Source organism: Cnephaeus nilssonii (assembly GCF_951640355.1).
Source record: "Cnephaeus nilssonii genome assembly, chromosome: 21".
Taxonomy (NCBI): domain Eukaryota; kingdom Metazoa; phylum Chordata; class Mammalia; order Chiroptera; family Vespertilionidae; genus Cnephaeus; species Cnephaeus nilssonii.
The window spans coordinates 5,887,654-5,901,537 of record NC_137092.1 but is presented as its reverse complement, the minus strand read 5'-3'; the positions used below and the strand labels follow the sequence as shown (position 1 = coordinate 5,901,537).

The window sequence follows — 13,884 nt, the reverse complement described above, 5'->3', positions numbered from 1 at the left end:
TGGAACTTATTGATCCTAAAGCACACCCTTTTAAAAACCTGTAACATTTGAACATCTTTGAAATCAGACGATCTTCCTCCATCGGTGGCACCGGAGTTCTGATGAAACACGAGCCCTCCAGGTGGGTCTGATCACTGGGCAGGTGCGAGGGAACCCCAGTGCCTGGCCTCCCGGGCAGTGCTGCCCGGCCCTCGCTGTCCTTGAAATCACTTGCGATCCTGCCAAAAAGGGAGCTTCTGAGGAGGTCTGGGGTAAGGCCTGAGTTTCTGCATTCTTTTTATTGTTAATATATTTTTATTGATTACAGAGAGGAAGGGAGAGGGAGCGAGAGAGAAACATCAATGATGAGAGAGAATCATTGATCGGCTGCCTCCGGCATGCCTCCCACCAGGGATCGAGCTCATAAGCCGGGCATGTGCCCTGACCGGGAATTGAACCGAACCGTGACCACCTGGTTCATAGGTCAAGGCTCAACCACTGAGCCACGCCAGCCAGGCTGGAAAAGCATTTCTAATCTTCCCAAGGACGGGCAGCACCCCAGACAAAAAGCCCTCGCCAGGGCCGCCTGCGGTGACGGAAGACGAGGGGTGTGCTTCGGTGCCTTGAAACAGACCCCAGAATCTACCTCTGAGTGGGCCTCCCTACGTCTGTGCCTCTCATCTCTGGCTCCGAGATGCCAGTGAATGTGTGAGAGAGACTTTTCGGGGGTCAGCCCCTGAAAAGGAGGGGCAGCCGTGATCTCACTCCAGATCCCCAGCACCCTCGCCCCGTTCGGGGTCCGAACCCAGCAGGCCACCTCCCTGGTCACAGAAACACGGCCCTTTGTCATCCTGAGCTCTTAATTGGCTTGGCCATCGCGGCGCTGGATGTAAAGGCTGCAATCCCCAGACTAAGCAGGGCTCCAGCTGGGGCAGGACTCTCGCCAGGACAGGCTCCCTCCCCAGCCCCCTGCACACCCCCCCCAGTTTACTGCTCCCTCATCTTCCTTCTCCCAGACCCGGAGACCCTAGAGGAGAAGCCGCCGGAGGAGACGCGGGCGATGGGGAGCGGGGCCAGTGCTGAGGACAGAGAGCTGGCCAAGCGGTCCAAGGAGCTGGAGAGGAAGCTGCAGGAGGACGCAGACAAGGAGGCCAAGACCGTCAAGCTGCTGCTGCTGGGTGAGGCGGTGGGAGGAGAGCGGGGAAGGGGAAGGCCCGCTCCATGCAGCTCAGCCTGGGCCTGGGCGGAGACGGGTTCCAGCCCAGCCCAGTCCATAGGGTGGGGGGACAGGCCGGTCACTGTCCCTCTCCCATTCCGTCTCAGGCTGGGGGGTCAGAGCTCTAGGGCTGAGATGCAGATGCCAAAGCTCCGCTGGGATGGTTCTGCTAGTCCCTGGACCAGGACCAGAACCAGGGCCAGGATGGCCCCGCCCCCACTGAACCTAACCGAACACAACACCTCGGGGCTTGGCAAAACCACGCACCTGGGGCTTGGGCCGGGGCCCCACACGCAGCCGAGAACTCGGAGAGCACAGGGACTCGCAGGCCTGCCTGTGTACAATCGCTGTCACGTAGGCGCAGGGACGGCCCCTCACAGCTCCTTCTCCCTCTCGGTAAACACAGCAGGAGGAGGCGCCCCGAGGGGAGGCCCGGCCTTCAGCGGGAGCCTCGACCCTGGGGAGCTCCTGAGCAGATGGGGGTCAGGGCTGAAGAGAGACCACACCTCGGTCAGTCAGAGACACAGGTCTCCGCTGTAAATAGAACCAAGACAATAGAGCTCAGCCACCTGGCTCAGGAAAACCGCAGGGGCCGGGGGTGGGGGTGGGGGGGGGTTGTGCGGAGGGCAGCTGGGCGGGGTGTGGAGGCCCAGGCCCGCCCCACCCTGTGGTGTGCGGCCTGGCCCCGGGGACGCCCTGGAGGAGCTCACCTCTGTGTCACAGGGCCTGACGCCACAGGGCCCGAGGGGAGAGGCAGGGGGAGGTGGCCAGCTGGGATCTTTTAAGCCTAATCAGCTCTGTTCTACCTTCAGGATAAGCCGCTCAGAGCCAGCAGCCCAGGCTGGGGGAGGCCGGAGGGGGTGTGGGTGTCGGTGTCCATGGAGGGAGAGCGGAGCGTGAAGGAGGGTGTTAGGGCATGTTTGTCAATAAAGGAAACACCACCACGATGGAGAAAAGCAGCATTTCAGTGAAGGGACCCAGCTCCCTCCAACCCGGCCCGGGTTCTCGCTCCTGAGTGAAAGGGTGGGAGGAGAGAGTGTCCATGGAATTCCCCCAACGATCCGGGTTCCAACGAGGCTGCCCCGGCCCCACCCATGGGGACATCTGGGAACATCTGGTGGCACCTGCGGCTGTCACCACTGTCACAGGGAGTGCACTGACGGCCAGGGGGTGGCGGCCAGGAACGCGCCGGACGCTCAAGGCACAGGAGACCCCTCCCCAGCCAAGAAGCCCCAGGACCTCCGCTCTGCGTGGCCTGGGCTCAGGCTGGCAGGCCAGGGACTCCCCGCGCTGTGCCCCACGGGGGTGAGGGGTGGGGAGGCGGGTGCACATCTGGAGCAAGAGCCCTTCTCCCGCAGGGGCCGGGGAGTCGGGGAAGAGCACCATCGTCAAGCAGATGAAGTGAGTGAGCGAAGCCCTGGGGGTGGGGGTGTGGATGGGGGGGGTGGGGGTAGGGTGGGGTGGGGGTAGGGTGGGGGCGTGGGAGTGGCAGAGCCAGCAGAGGGGCGGAGGGGGCGCCCGGGCCTTAGGGAACCCTGATGTAAAGGACAGAAGGGACTGACGCCCCTCATCTGCACCCCCTTGCCTCTAACGCTCCCCTTTGGAACAGGGGTCAGGTTCTTAGGACCCTTTAGAGCAGCGGTTCCCAACCTTTTTTGGCCACGCCCCACCCGAGCATCTCTAAGACCCTGATGCCCGCCACCCCCACCCCCTCCGACCATGACATAGAATTCTTATTCAAAAAGTGAGCTCTTACTCACATGGAGGAAGCCTAAAAGGCCATTCACTTGGTCTAAACAAGCTTCCAAAGAACATGACACCATGAAAGACAAAAATAAAAGAACGAAAGGACAGTTGAAGTCCTGAGGAAGAAATCACTAAGAAATTGTTTAAAAAAATAAGTGAAATGAAAAAATAGCAAATAAAGTTTTAAAACATAATAGAGAACTGAGATGCATAAATACATCACAATATATATTTATATGCTGTCTATGAGGCCCCTAGAGCCGTAAGAAATGGAAAAATATTCACTGTGGATAACCCATTCTGGAACTGCCCCCTGTGGGGCGTGTCCCGCCCTGGGAGCCACTGCTGTGGAGCCTTCCAGACCCCCCGCCGCTAGGCCTGGCTGCTCAGGCCCCGCTGAGGGCGGGCGCGCTCCCTGCAGGATCATTCACCAGGACGGCTACTCGCCGGAGGAATGCCTGGAGTACAAGTCCGTCATCTACGGCAACGTGCTGCAGTCCATCCTGGCCATCGTCCGCGCCATGTCCACCCTGGGCATCGACTATGCCCAACCGAGCTGCGCGGTACGTGCCCGACGGGATGTGGGTAAGCCTGGAGGGAGAGGAAGGCTAGCAAGGAGCAGACCAGCAGCCAACAGGCTGGGAGGAACCACGGGTGCGAAAAGTTGGGTGTAACTAGAATCCCACCTGCTGAGCTTCCAATCTTTTTAGTCCGGGAGGCAGGTGCACATCTGGAGCAAGCATGCAATTCCTTTTTTTTTTTTTTAAATATATTTTATTGATTTTTCACAGAGAGGAAGGGAGAGGGATAGAGAGTTAGAAACATCGATGAGAGAGAGACATCGACCAGCTGCCTCCTGCACACCCCCCACCGGGGGATGTGCCCGCAACCAATGCACATGCCCCTGACCGGAATCGAACCCGGGACCTTCCAGTCCGCAGACCGACGCTCTATCCACTGAGCCAAACTGGTTTCGGCTTTGCAATTCCTTTTTTTAAAAAAATGTATTTTTATTGATTTCAGAGGGGAAGGGAGAGAGAGACATCAATGATGAGAAGGACTGATTGGCTGCCTCCTGCAGGCCTCACACTGGGGATCGAGCCCACCACCCGGGCATGTGCCCGGACCGGGAATCGAACCGTGACCTCCTGGTTCCTAGGTCAACGCTCAACCCCTGAGCCAGGCCAGCTGGGCTGCAATTCCTACCTTTACAGTAAATGTTTTCTCTGCCTCTTTGTCTTATTTTACCGTTTAAGTCGCTCCTTGGGCTCCTCGCCCTGCCGTGGGCCTGTTCCCAGCTCAATCCCTGGTTCCAGGGCTGGCCCCTTCCTACACCTCACCAAGGTGACAGGCTGCTGCCACCCGACGTGTCCCCCCCTTGGCCAGTCTGCTCTGCGAACGCGTGGTCTCCGCGAAGCAGAGGGCACACGCTGGGGCGCATGCTCTTGGCCTAAGGGTGGAGGATGGAGACACCGAGGAGGCCCCTGGGCCCTCGGCCATCCGCTGGGCACCTTCTGCATCTCGGAAGCCCACTGGGAAATTAGTCAGTGTTTTCTTAGGTGGACTCTCCCCTGGACACTGCCTCCGCCTCCGCCCCCGGCCCAGGCTTCGGGAGCGATGCAAAGTGCTGCCCGTCCAGCAGAATTCCCAGAAGCCTCCGGGGAAGCCAGGACTCCCTGTGGTGCTCAGCCAGGGTTCTGCCTTACAGGACGACGGGCGGCAGCTCAGCAACCTGGCCGACTCCCTGGAGGAGGGCACCATGCCCCCCGAGCTGGTGGAGGTGATCACGAGGCTGTGGCAGGACGGCGGGGTGCAGGCCTGCTTCGACAGAGCGGCCGAGTACCAGCTCAACGACTCGGCGGCCTAGTAAGGCTCACTGGGGACTGGCGGGGAGCCGTCGCACCGGCCTGAGGTTCCAGGCTCTGAAAGCTGGAGACCCAGGGCCTGAACGCGGCCTGTTGCCTGTTGGGCCCAGTGGTGTTTCACTGTGCTTGGAACTGAATGCCTTTAGGTCGGGACATGGGCCACAGCTCCCACGCTCCGTACTGCTTTATTTAATTAGTTAATTCATTATTGATCTCAGAGAGGAAGGGAGAGGGAAAGATAGAAACATCAATGATGAGAATCATTGATCCGCTGCCTCTTGCTCACCCCACACTGGGGATCAAAGCTGTGACCTGGGCATGTGTCCTGACCAGGAATCAAACCGTGACCTCTTGGCTCATAGGTCAACACTCAACTACTTGAGCCACGCCAGCCAGGTTCAAATGAGGATGTAAACGTGAGATTCCTGGCATACAGTAGGAACCTGTATTAATTTTCCTTCCCTCTTTCAGTCCCTTCACTTCACATCTGCCTTCCTCCTGCTTCTCCCCGCCCCCCCCCCCACCTTCTTTTTTGAACTTTAAAAATAATGGTAACTGGCAAACATATACAAAAGTAGACTAATACAACGAATCACCAGGCTTTCAGGGTTATCAACTCGTGGCCATTTCTTATTTCATTTTATCTTCCTTCATCTCCCACTGGATTATATTGAAGTAAATTCCAGATATCCTATCATTTCGTCCTAAAAATTTCATCATGTATCTCTAAAAATAAGGGCTCTTTTTAAAAACAAATCACAACACAATCACTACAACTAAATATTTAAAATTCCTTAATGTCACCAAGTAGCCAAGTCAGTGTTCATTCACGTTTCCCCCATATGTCAACTGTTCCCCCAACTCGATTCAGGATATAAACGGGACATAAACGTTGCGGTGATTCGCGTCTCGTGTGTCCTCCAGTTTCTTAGTCCATCCTATTTTTTGGATGGAACCTCTGGCACCTTTTAAACCACCAAGTCTCATTCGAGAGTCTAGGAAGAGTCTAGGAAACCCCTTCGTCAGGGGAAATGCATGGCAGTCACCTGATTTGACTCCAATGGGGCGGAACCACTGCCTCGGATGGACGTGGCCTCAGCCCACCCCACACTGCCTTTTGTGAGGGCACACGAGGCCCTGAAGGGAAGAGCCCTAGCTTTGACCACATGGACTCTAGTCCTGGTTCCATCGCCAAGTTAGTTGTGTGCCTTTGGGTAAGATTCTTGGCCTTGGCGTTCTTGGCCTTGGCGGTGGAGAATTTCATGTCACCGATGCCACCCACTGTTCTCTAGCTACCTGAACCAATTGGACCGGATCACAGCCACTAACTACCTCCCCAATGAGCAAGATGTGTTACGGTCCAGAGTCAAAACCACAGGCATCATTGAGACCAAGTTTTCCGTCAAAGACCTGAACTTCAGGTGAGAACGTGGTACCCTGAAAGCACCTCAGACATCAGAGGGCACGGGCGTGCGTCCTGACCTTCACTAAAGCCCACCTGAACCAGTGCCTCCCCTCCCTCTCACTGCCACCCGGCCGCCTCCCTGGGGGCAGACACCAGACGTGGGGGCCATCCCTGACGAGGACGCTTCCCGCCCTCAGGATGTTTGACGTGGGAGGGCAGAGGTCGGAGAGGAAGAAGTGGATCCACTGCTTCGAGGGGGTCACGTGCATCATCTTCTGTGCGGCCCTCAGCGCCTACGACCTGGTGCTGGTGGAGGATGACGACGTGGTGAGTGGCCGCCTGTCCCCCGTTCCAGGGGTTCTCCCTGCTCCTTAGACCACGTCCCATCAGGGCACCCGAAATACCTTCTAGCGAAACGTCTCACAGGGCCGTTCGTTTTCCAAGACCTCTTCAAGTCTGCGAGGTCCGACAGGGTTTTGCAGGAGGATTAGCAATGACAAAGCCTACACATTAGGTTTGTTTTCTCATCAGATGAAAAGATTGAGCAAGTTAGCTAAGAGCATCCTTCAAGACCCTAATGGCCTGCTCCCCGAGACCGGGCTGGCCTGGCCCCCTCCGGGCGCTGCAGACACACAGCCCCGGTTCTCCTCGCTCAAAGTGGCGCTCAGAGAAGGAAATGGGCAGAGGTGCTTGTGGTGTGGCCCCGGGCTCTCGCGCCCTTACCGTTCGGCGCCATTTACAGTCCTGCCCAAACTGAGATCCGGGACCCGACCACAGAAGCCCATCCAAATCATCCTGGAGACGCAAATGGGCGCACGCTAACAAGGCCCGGTCTCAACCCTGGGTCAGCAGCACGTGCGGATGTCACAATCCTTAGTGAGCCCTGGCTCCCAAAGACCTGCATGACATTCTTGGCCTTCATGATCACGGCATGCTTCATACATGACCTCACTTAACCTGCGTAATAAGCCCACGAGATAGGGAAACAGACCCAGAAAAGCGCGATGATTCTCCCCGGCCCCCCGTGTCACACGGACAGGATCGGAAGATCACGAGGAAGCCAGATGCTGTTGGCTGAACTAGAGAGATAAGCTGTTCCCTATCTTGCTTTTGGCATTTGGCACTAGCCTCTCCCAGAACAGGAGGCAAACGCCCATCCCATAAGCCCAGCCTGGTGCCTCTGATGTATTTCCTCCCCCTAGAATCGCATGCACGAGTCCTTGCACCTGTTCAACAGCATCTGCAACCACAAGTTCTTCGCGGCCACGTCCATTGTGCTCTTTCTCAACAAGAAGGACCTCTTTGAGGAAAAAATCAAGAAGGTGCATCTCAGCATTTGCTTCCCCGAGTATGATGGTGAGTGTCAAGGGCTGGGGACAAGGTCATGCTTTCTTAGTGATGCCTGGGGATGCCATTTCCCACACCACGGAGGCAGGAAGGCACTTGTCTCTGAGGAGTGCTAAGTCACGCCCCCTGCTTGTGCCAAGTTGATGACCCCTATCCCTTAGCACTCTTCCTCTGAGCGCTCTGTGATGTCCAAGTGACACTGGGCTGTCTCAGCAGAGAAACGTGGGCATCCAGTTCTAGGTTTTCCCAATTTATTCTTTATTGATTTCAGAGAGGGAGAGAGAGAGTTAGAAACATCAACGATGAGAAAGAAGCATCGCCCTAGCTGGCTTGGCTCAGTGGATAGAGCTAGGTTTACATTCAGATGTCAGATGCACGAGCCATCGACTGCCTATTCCAATGGGATCGACCAGAAACCAAGGGTGGAGACAGACACCTCTCACCTCGACTTCTTTGCTCAACTCAAGTGAGAAACTCTGGAGTGCAATACAGGAGAGGGCCTTCCCTTCAAAAGCTCCCCCACCCCCCCAAAAAAAAACCCACAAAAAACCGGCCCCCCACCTGCATTTGCTTTGACTCTTAACACTTTGAGGGTCAAGTCAGTCACCTAAAAAGTAAATGAGCAGCTAAGGGCTAATTTATCCCATTTCTTCACTATTTTTCTGGAAAACCAGGAAACAACTCTTATGAGGATGCAGGGAATTATATCAAGAGCCAGTTCCTTGACCTCAACATGCGAAAAGATGTCAAAGAAATCTACAGTCACATGACCTGCGCTACGGACACGCAAAACGTCAAATTTGTATTTGACGCAGTTACAGATATCATCATCAAAGAAAACCTCAAGGACTGCGGGCTCTTCTAATCTCCATCATTTCCCACGTGTATCTCCCACGAACAGGCATGGAATCTGGGCAATTTTAAGCAGAAAATGTCCGGTCGTGACACCGTGAGATGGGGAATGAGTGCGTGCTCCCTTGGAGGGGAGGTGTACGTGACCGGACGGTCTCTCTCACATTCTTTTCAAAGCAGGGTAGCCGGCGAGTTTAAAGAGCCCGAGGCCAGGAGCCAGAAGACCCAGGCTCCAGTACTGGTTCTGCAACTTACTACAAAATGTACACATTTCATTTCTCACGAGCCCCTCACCGGTAAAGTGAAGGTAACTTCTCTACTACTTCACGGGGCTGTTCTGATGACCACAAACGTAACTGCAGGGAAGGCACAGAAAGGCTCTGTGGGTAGAATCACAGAAAGAAATCCTATGTAAACGCTGCCATTTATGAAAATCAAGAGCAGGTTTTGCGATGAACTATCCCAAGCAAAACAGCAAAAATAAAATAAAAACAAAACCTTGATAAACCTACCACCCATTTTACTAACAGATGTCTATGTGCCTTAGCTCAGACATCCAGATCACTGACTAGAGGTTAGTTTTGAAGGCACATAGAGAAGAACCATCATTTTATTAAGCAGACTCCCCCTCTGCCTCCCAAAAGACCGAGTCTCCTTTATCTGTAGGTAACTGTTTCTCAGCTATACAGGACACTTTCTAAGTAAGCGTGGAGGGTTATCAGCACAGTCCCACTTGGAGTATTAATGATCTTAGTGCTGCTACTCCTCCACCATAGAATTTAGATCAAGTGAGTAATCCTAAAATTCTCATTTCAACTGCTATTTGCTTCAGAATAAAAAAGGCAGCGGATCTTGCTTTAGGCAATAAACATCTTTGCAGCTGGGTGGGTCCATGTAACGGCTGGCTGAAAACATCTTCCCAAACAGACCAACAAGCAAATTATTCCTCTGAACTCCTCTGAGGGGAAACAAGCTTGCGTTTATCTTGACAGGAGGCGGTGCAGTATGGATTTAGCATTTCCACAACTACCAGTGAGGAAGGCTCTTGGCAGCAAGATTTAGTCTCTAAAAGAACGTGTCAATTAAAATGAAAATACACTCCCTGCCAGAAGCACACATTCGCACTCAGGCTGCTACTAGCAATGTTGATACGAGAGAGCCATATGAGCTTGGAACACACTGAAGAAGACACTTGCAGCTGTTAAAATTGGATTCATTCAATAGTCTGAATCCTTGAAAAGAAACCAACTTGGGAGAATTAAGGAAAAATACTCTGCCTACTGCCACTTAGAACACTTAAGCCAAAGCCTGGCCAGTGTGGCTCAGTGGCTGAGCGTCCATCTATGAACCAGGAGGTCACGGTTTGATTCCCTGTCAGGGCACATGCCCGGGTTGCAGGCAGGCTTGATCCCCAATGTGGGGCGTGCAGGAGGAAGCCGATCAATGATTCTCTCTCATCATTGATGTTTCTCTCTCTCCCCCAAATCAATAAAAATATGTATTTTTAAGAAACAAACCAAAACTCAAGCCAAAGAAAAAATCTGGGTAAGACCTCTTGTATCCAAGAGCTGTTCTAAATGGCTTGCTCCAACCATGACTTACCTGTTTGCTTTAATTCCACATACAGGGGTTCTGAGGTCCTTGTTTTTTGTGGTTTTATTTTTTTATTTTTTGTACTAGAGGCCCGATGCACGAAATTTGTGAAGGGGCTCGGCCCTCGCAGCCCGACTGCCTGACGGCCTGCCCACCGTCCAGTCTAATTAGCATATTAGCTCTTTATTATATGGGATCTGGATCCCTCTGGCAGCCTGAATCCTATGGGCCCTTCTCAGAATATTTAAAAGGCATTAAGTAAGTTCAGAGATTTACAAAGGAAACCAACACACAGTTCTATCTTTGCAGCTCTGAAGCACCAGGTTAGAATCCTCGCTACAGCTATGACCTGTCTACACAGGCCTTCAATGTAAATGTATCCCATTTAATCCATCTTCAAAAAGGGAGAACCCACTTCCCCCCAATCATACCACATTGCTGGCTTTTTTTTTTTTTAAGATTTTTTTACTGAGTTTTTGAGAGTGTGAGTGAGAGAGAAACATCGACTTGAGAGCAAAACATCAATCAGCCACCTCCTGCACGCTCCCCCCACTGGGGACTGAGCCAGCAACCCTGGCACGTATCCTGACCAAGAACAGAACTGACAACCTTTTGGTGCCTTTTGGTCATGAAAAAGCAAGCAATGGTGTGAACAAAAAATAAAGCAAAGGCCTTTCACTGAGCATCAACCTACAAACAAGGAGGTCACGGTTCAATTCCCAGACAGGGCACATGCCTGGGTGCAGGAGGCAGCCCATCGATGATTCTCTGTCATCATTGATGTTTCTATCTCTCCCTCCCTTTCCCTTCCTCTCTGAAATCAATAAAAATATATTTTAAAATAACACAAGAAAACAAAGACCTTTCACCTGCTCCACATACAGTTGAACTTCCCGTCGGGTCTTTAAAATGAATATGGGACACAGATGCTGAGAAAAGACAAGCCGCTACAAAGGCTCTGCTGAGTAATCCTGGGTGTCACGAATATTTACAAAGCGCCTTTAAACGTTACTTCTATTTGATGAGAACCATGGAGCATCAGAGTTGGAAGATATAACTAAGCCCACTTTTAGAAACAGCATAGGAATGTAAGACCGAAAGATTTCATAGCTGGTTGAAAACGGGGAAAAAACAGAACCCAGCACACCGAACTCTCCAACCTCCTAAGATTCTGGGGCCTCGGGACCTTCATCCTACATGAGCAAGAATGAACAATTAGAACAGGCAATTTCTTGTGATTTGTTATGTCTACTGGGGGAATCTCTCATACATGGAATACGGGCACACGATGGATAATAGAGGTTAGGAGATAGAAAAATCCAATTGTACAAAATTTAATATTCCAGCTCTCAAACCTCACAGCTTAGTGAATGCTCGTACACTGAGATGGTGTGTCCCAGCTAATTATTTTATGATCGCTGCTACCTTGTTGATTCCCACTGGACGTCAGGCAAACATCAGCCCCGGGCACACAAAGCCTTTACAACTGGACTCCTCCATCATTCCCCTCACCTGCCCTGGCCCAGGCCCCTCAACAAAGACTTTCACTTCAGTTTCAGCTAGCTGCGCTCTTCATCAATGAACGGTAAAGATTCATGGCATTACATTTACAGTTAGCTCTGTCACAGGATTTTATTTTTAGTGTGGTATGTGAATCTTTCCATTTCCAACGCATAAATAAATGCAGTGAAAGAAATGTTTAGAAGACCCGGTTTCTTGTTTTGTCTTAATTTTGTATAAAAGCTAGATCCTGTAAGTCATGTACAAAAAGTGCTTCTTACTGGCAAATACAAAGTAGCCTGGCCAAGGAACGTCCACACCTTAATCGTGGATCTCATCTGTCTACTCCTGTGTACATTTCTGGTCACCGTATTCCTGAGAAGACAGGCCAGACCCAGGCCAGACCCAGTACCGGGAAGACACTGCCCCGACTTGTTCAGAAGCACGTGCTCCTCAGCAGAAGTAACTCATAAAAGGTTATGAGAAAATTGCAGGTGTGTGTGTGTGTGTGTGTGTGTGTCGGGGGGGGGGGGGGTAGGGAGGAGGGAGGTTTTAAAACCTAAACAAAGGTGCCCGGACAAGGATCCTGACCATCCCGGAAGGCATTCTTCAGGGCCTTGCGTCTTTCTTTCACTTCCCAATGGCTGACAGATGCAAGATCAACTCCAACGGGAGGCCTCGAAGCAGCTGGTTTCCTCTTGTGCTTGGATGGCCATGAAGCCACGCAGAGAGCTGTGGCTAGTCCGAGGTCACATCTCTCATTTTACTGGGAAGCCTTGAGAAGAATACGGGGAAACTGAGACAACTTTGTTGTTAAAGTCAGTATCACAACCAGCTGGGTGTGGTTCAGTGGCTGACGTCCACCCAGGAACCATGAGGTCATAGTTTGATTCCGGTCAGGGCACATGCCCGGGTTAGCTTGATCCCTATTAGGAGACGTGCAAGAGGCAGCTGATAGATGATGTTTCTCTCTTATAGATATTTCTATCTCTCCATTCCTCTCCCTTCTTCTCTCTCTAAAAGTCAATAAAAACATTTAAAAAACCCATACTAAGTCATGTCAGTATCACATCTAAAAGGTTTCGCAAGTGATAAGAGGGAAGGGAGTAAGGGCTGTTTTAGGTTTTATAAATGAGTAGAGGACTGTGTGTTTTTTGAACATTTGGAAGGGAAAAATCAATCAAAGGCAGGGTTTAACTGGAATGAGACTAACTGTAGCTTCTATGTGACTGCCAGACAGCAAGGAGCTGTGCAATAGGAAACCCCAGAACTATGCTAAGCAAATAGATAAACAGACGGAGTACTTAGCCAGGTCAGGCAAACAATGTCCACAGAAAGTCACAACCACCAAAAGGAGAACAATGACCAGGATGTACACAATTAAGGTGAGCAAAAGAACTGGAAGAACCAGCAATTATTTTTAAATACTCTAAAATACGCATATAATAAAACCGATAGAAGAAAAAATAAATAAGGCAAGAGAACAGTTTTTAAAAATGTGGTCCATCTATTCTTAGAAGGCAGCACTTTATGAAAAAGAACAATCCATCAGTGGAAATAATAAAATGATACACTGAACTAGACTTAGAAACCTGTCCAAAATAAAAATGGCATCTCAAAATCCATTCACAAAAAACTGTAAATGTTTTTGGAATTTTCATGCCAGGAGGTGAAATCTGTTGCAAGGCTGAATGAATAAGGTAGAGAAGACTGGCCAGGAAGCAGAATGCTTCCTCTTTATATAGAGTCCAGTGGGCGGCAATTCCACAGCCCAAGGTTTAATCAGGCGAGGAAGAGATTATGACTGTCAACAAAAAGCTACTACCGCAGTCCTTCCTGCTCAGGTCTATTAAATACTGTTCTTTATTTATTACAATTTAATTTTCTTAGATGTGCTGATTTCTTGGATGGTCCAGAGCCTGGCCACCTGAATTCTGAAACATGATCCATCATAAATCTCTAGCATTCTTCATAGCCAGCCAGACACAGGCAACTTTTTGTTTCTTTAATTACAAATATCAAATCTTTTCTCCAGGCTAGTAGATAGGATGTTTCATTCCTACATTCTAGCTATAAGAAAGACTCTTGTATTTCAAGATACGATAGTGATCTTCAAGCCTGATGATCAGAATAACCCTTTTAAAGTTATGGATTGCTAGCCCGCTGGCCACGAGTCAATCTCTGAGATGGGTCCAGGTGTGTTGGACTTAAGGCGTATTTGAAAACCACTGATTCAACTGTGTCCCTGTGTCCACCAAGGAATGTACATTCAGGTAAGTTATTTGGGATGGGGGAGGGGGTGGGGGTTGATCTTCATGTAAACACAGAACCAGTGTAAATGGTGTGAGAGGCAGAAAAGTGGAGAACTACTATTTTTCACT

At 51.2% G+C, this 13,884-nt stretch overlaps 1 protein-coding gene across 1 annotated transcript; it reads left to right on the top strand.

Moving 5' to 3' along the window:
- Positions 1-1,039: 1,039 nt before the first annotated feature.
- GNAT2 (G protein subunit alpha transducin 2) lies at positions 1,040-12,015 on the top strand (the record flags this gene model as incomplete). The annotated part of the gene is made up of 8 exons (XM_079762163.1): positions 1,040-1,157; positions 2,554-2,596; positions 3,363-3,504; positions 4,650-4,807; positions 6,099-6,227; positions 6,409-6,538; positions 7,414-7,567; positions 8,233-12,015. 8 exons carry the CDS (start codon positions 1,040-1,042, stop codon positions 8,421-8,423), a joined length of 1,065 nt encoding a protein of 354 aa, XP_079618289.1. The 3' UTR covers positions 8,424-12,015.
- Positions 12,016-13,884: the final 1,869 nt, after the last annotated feature.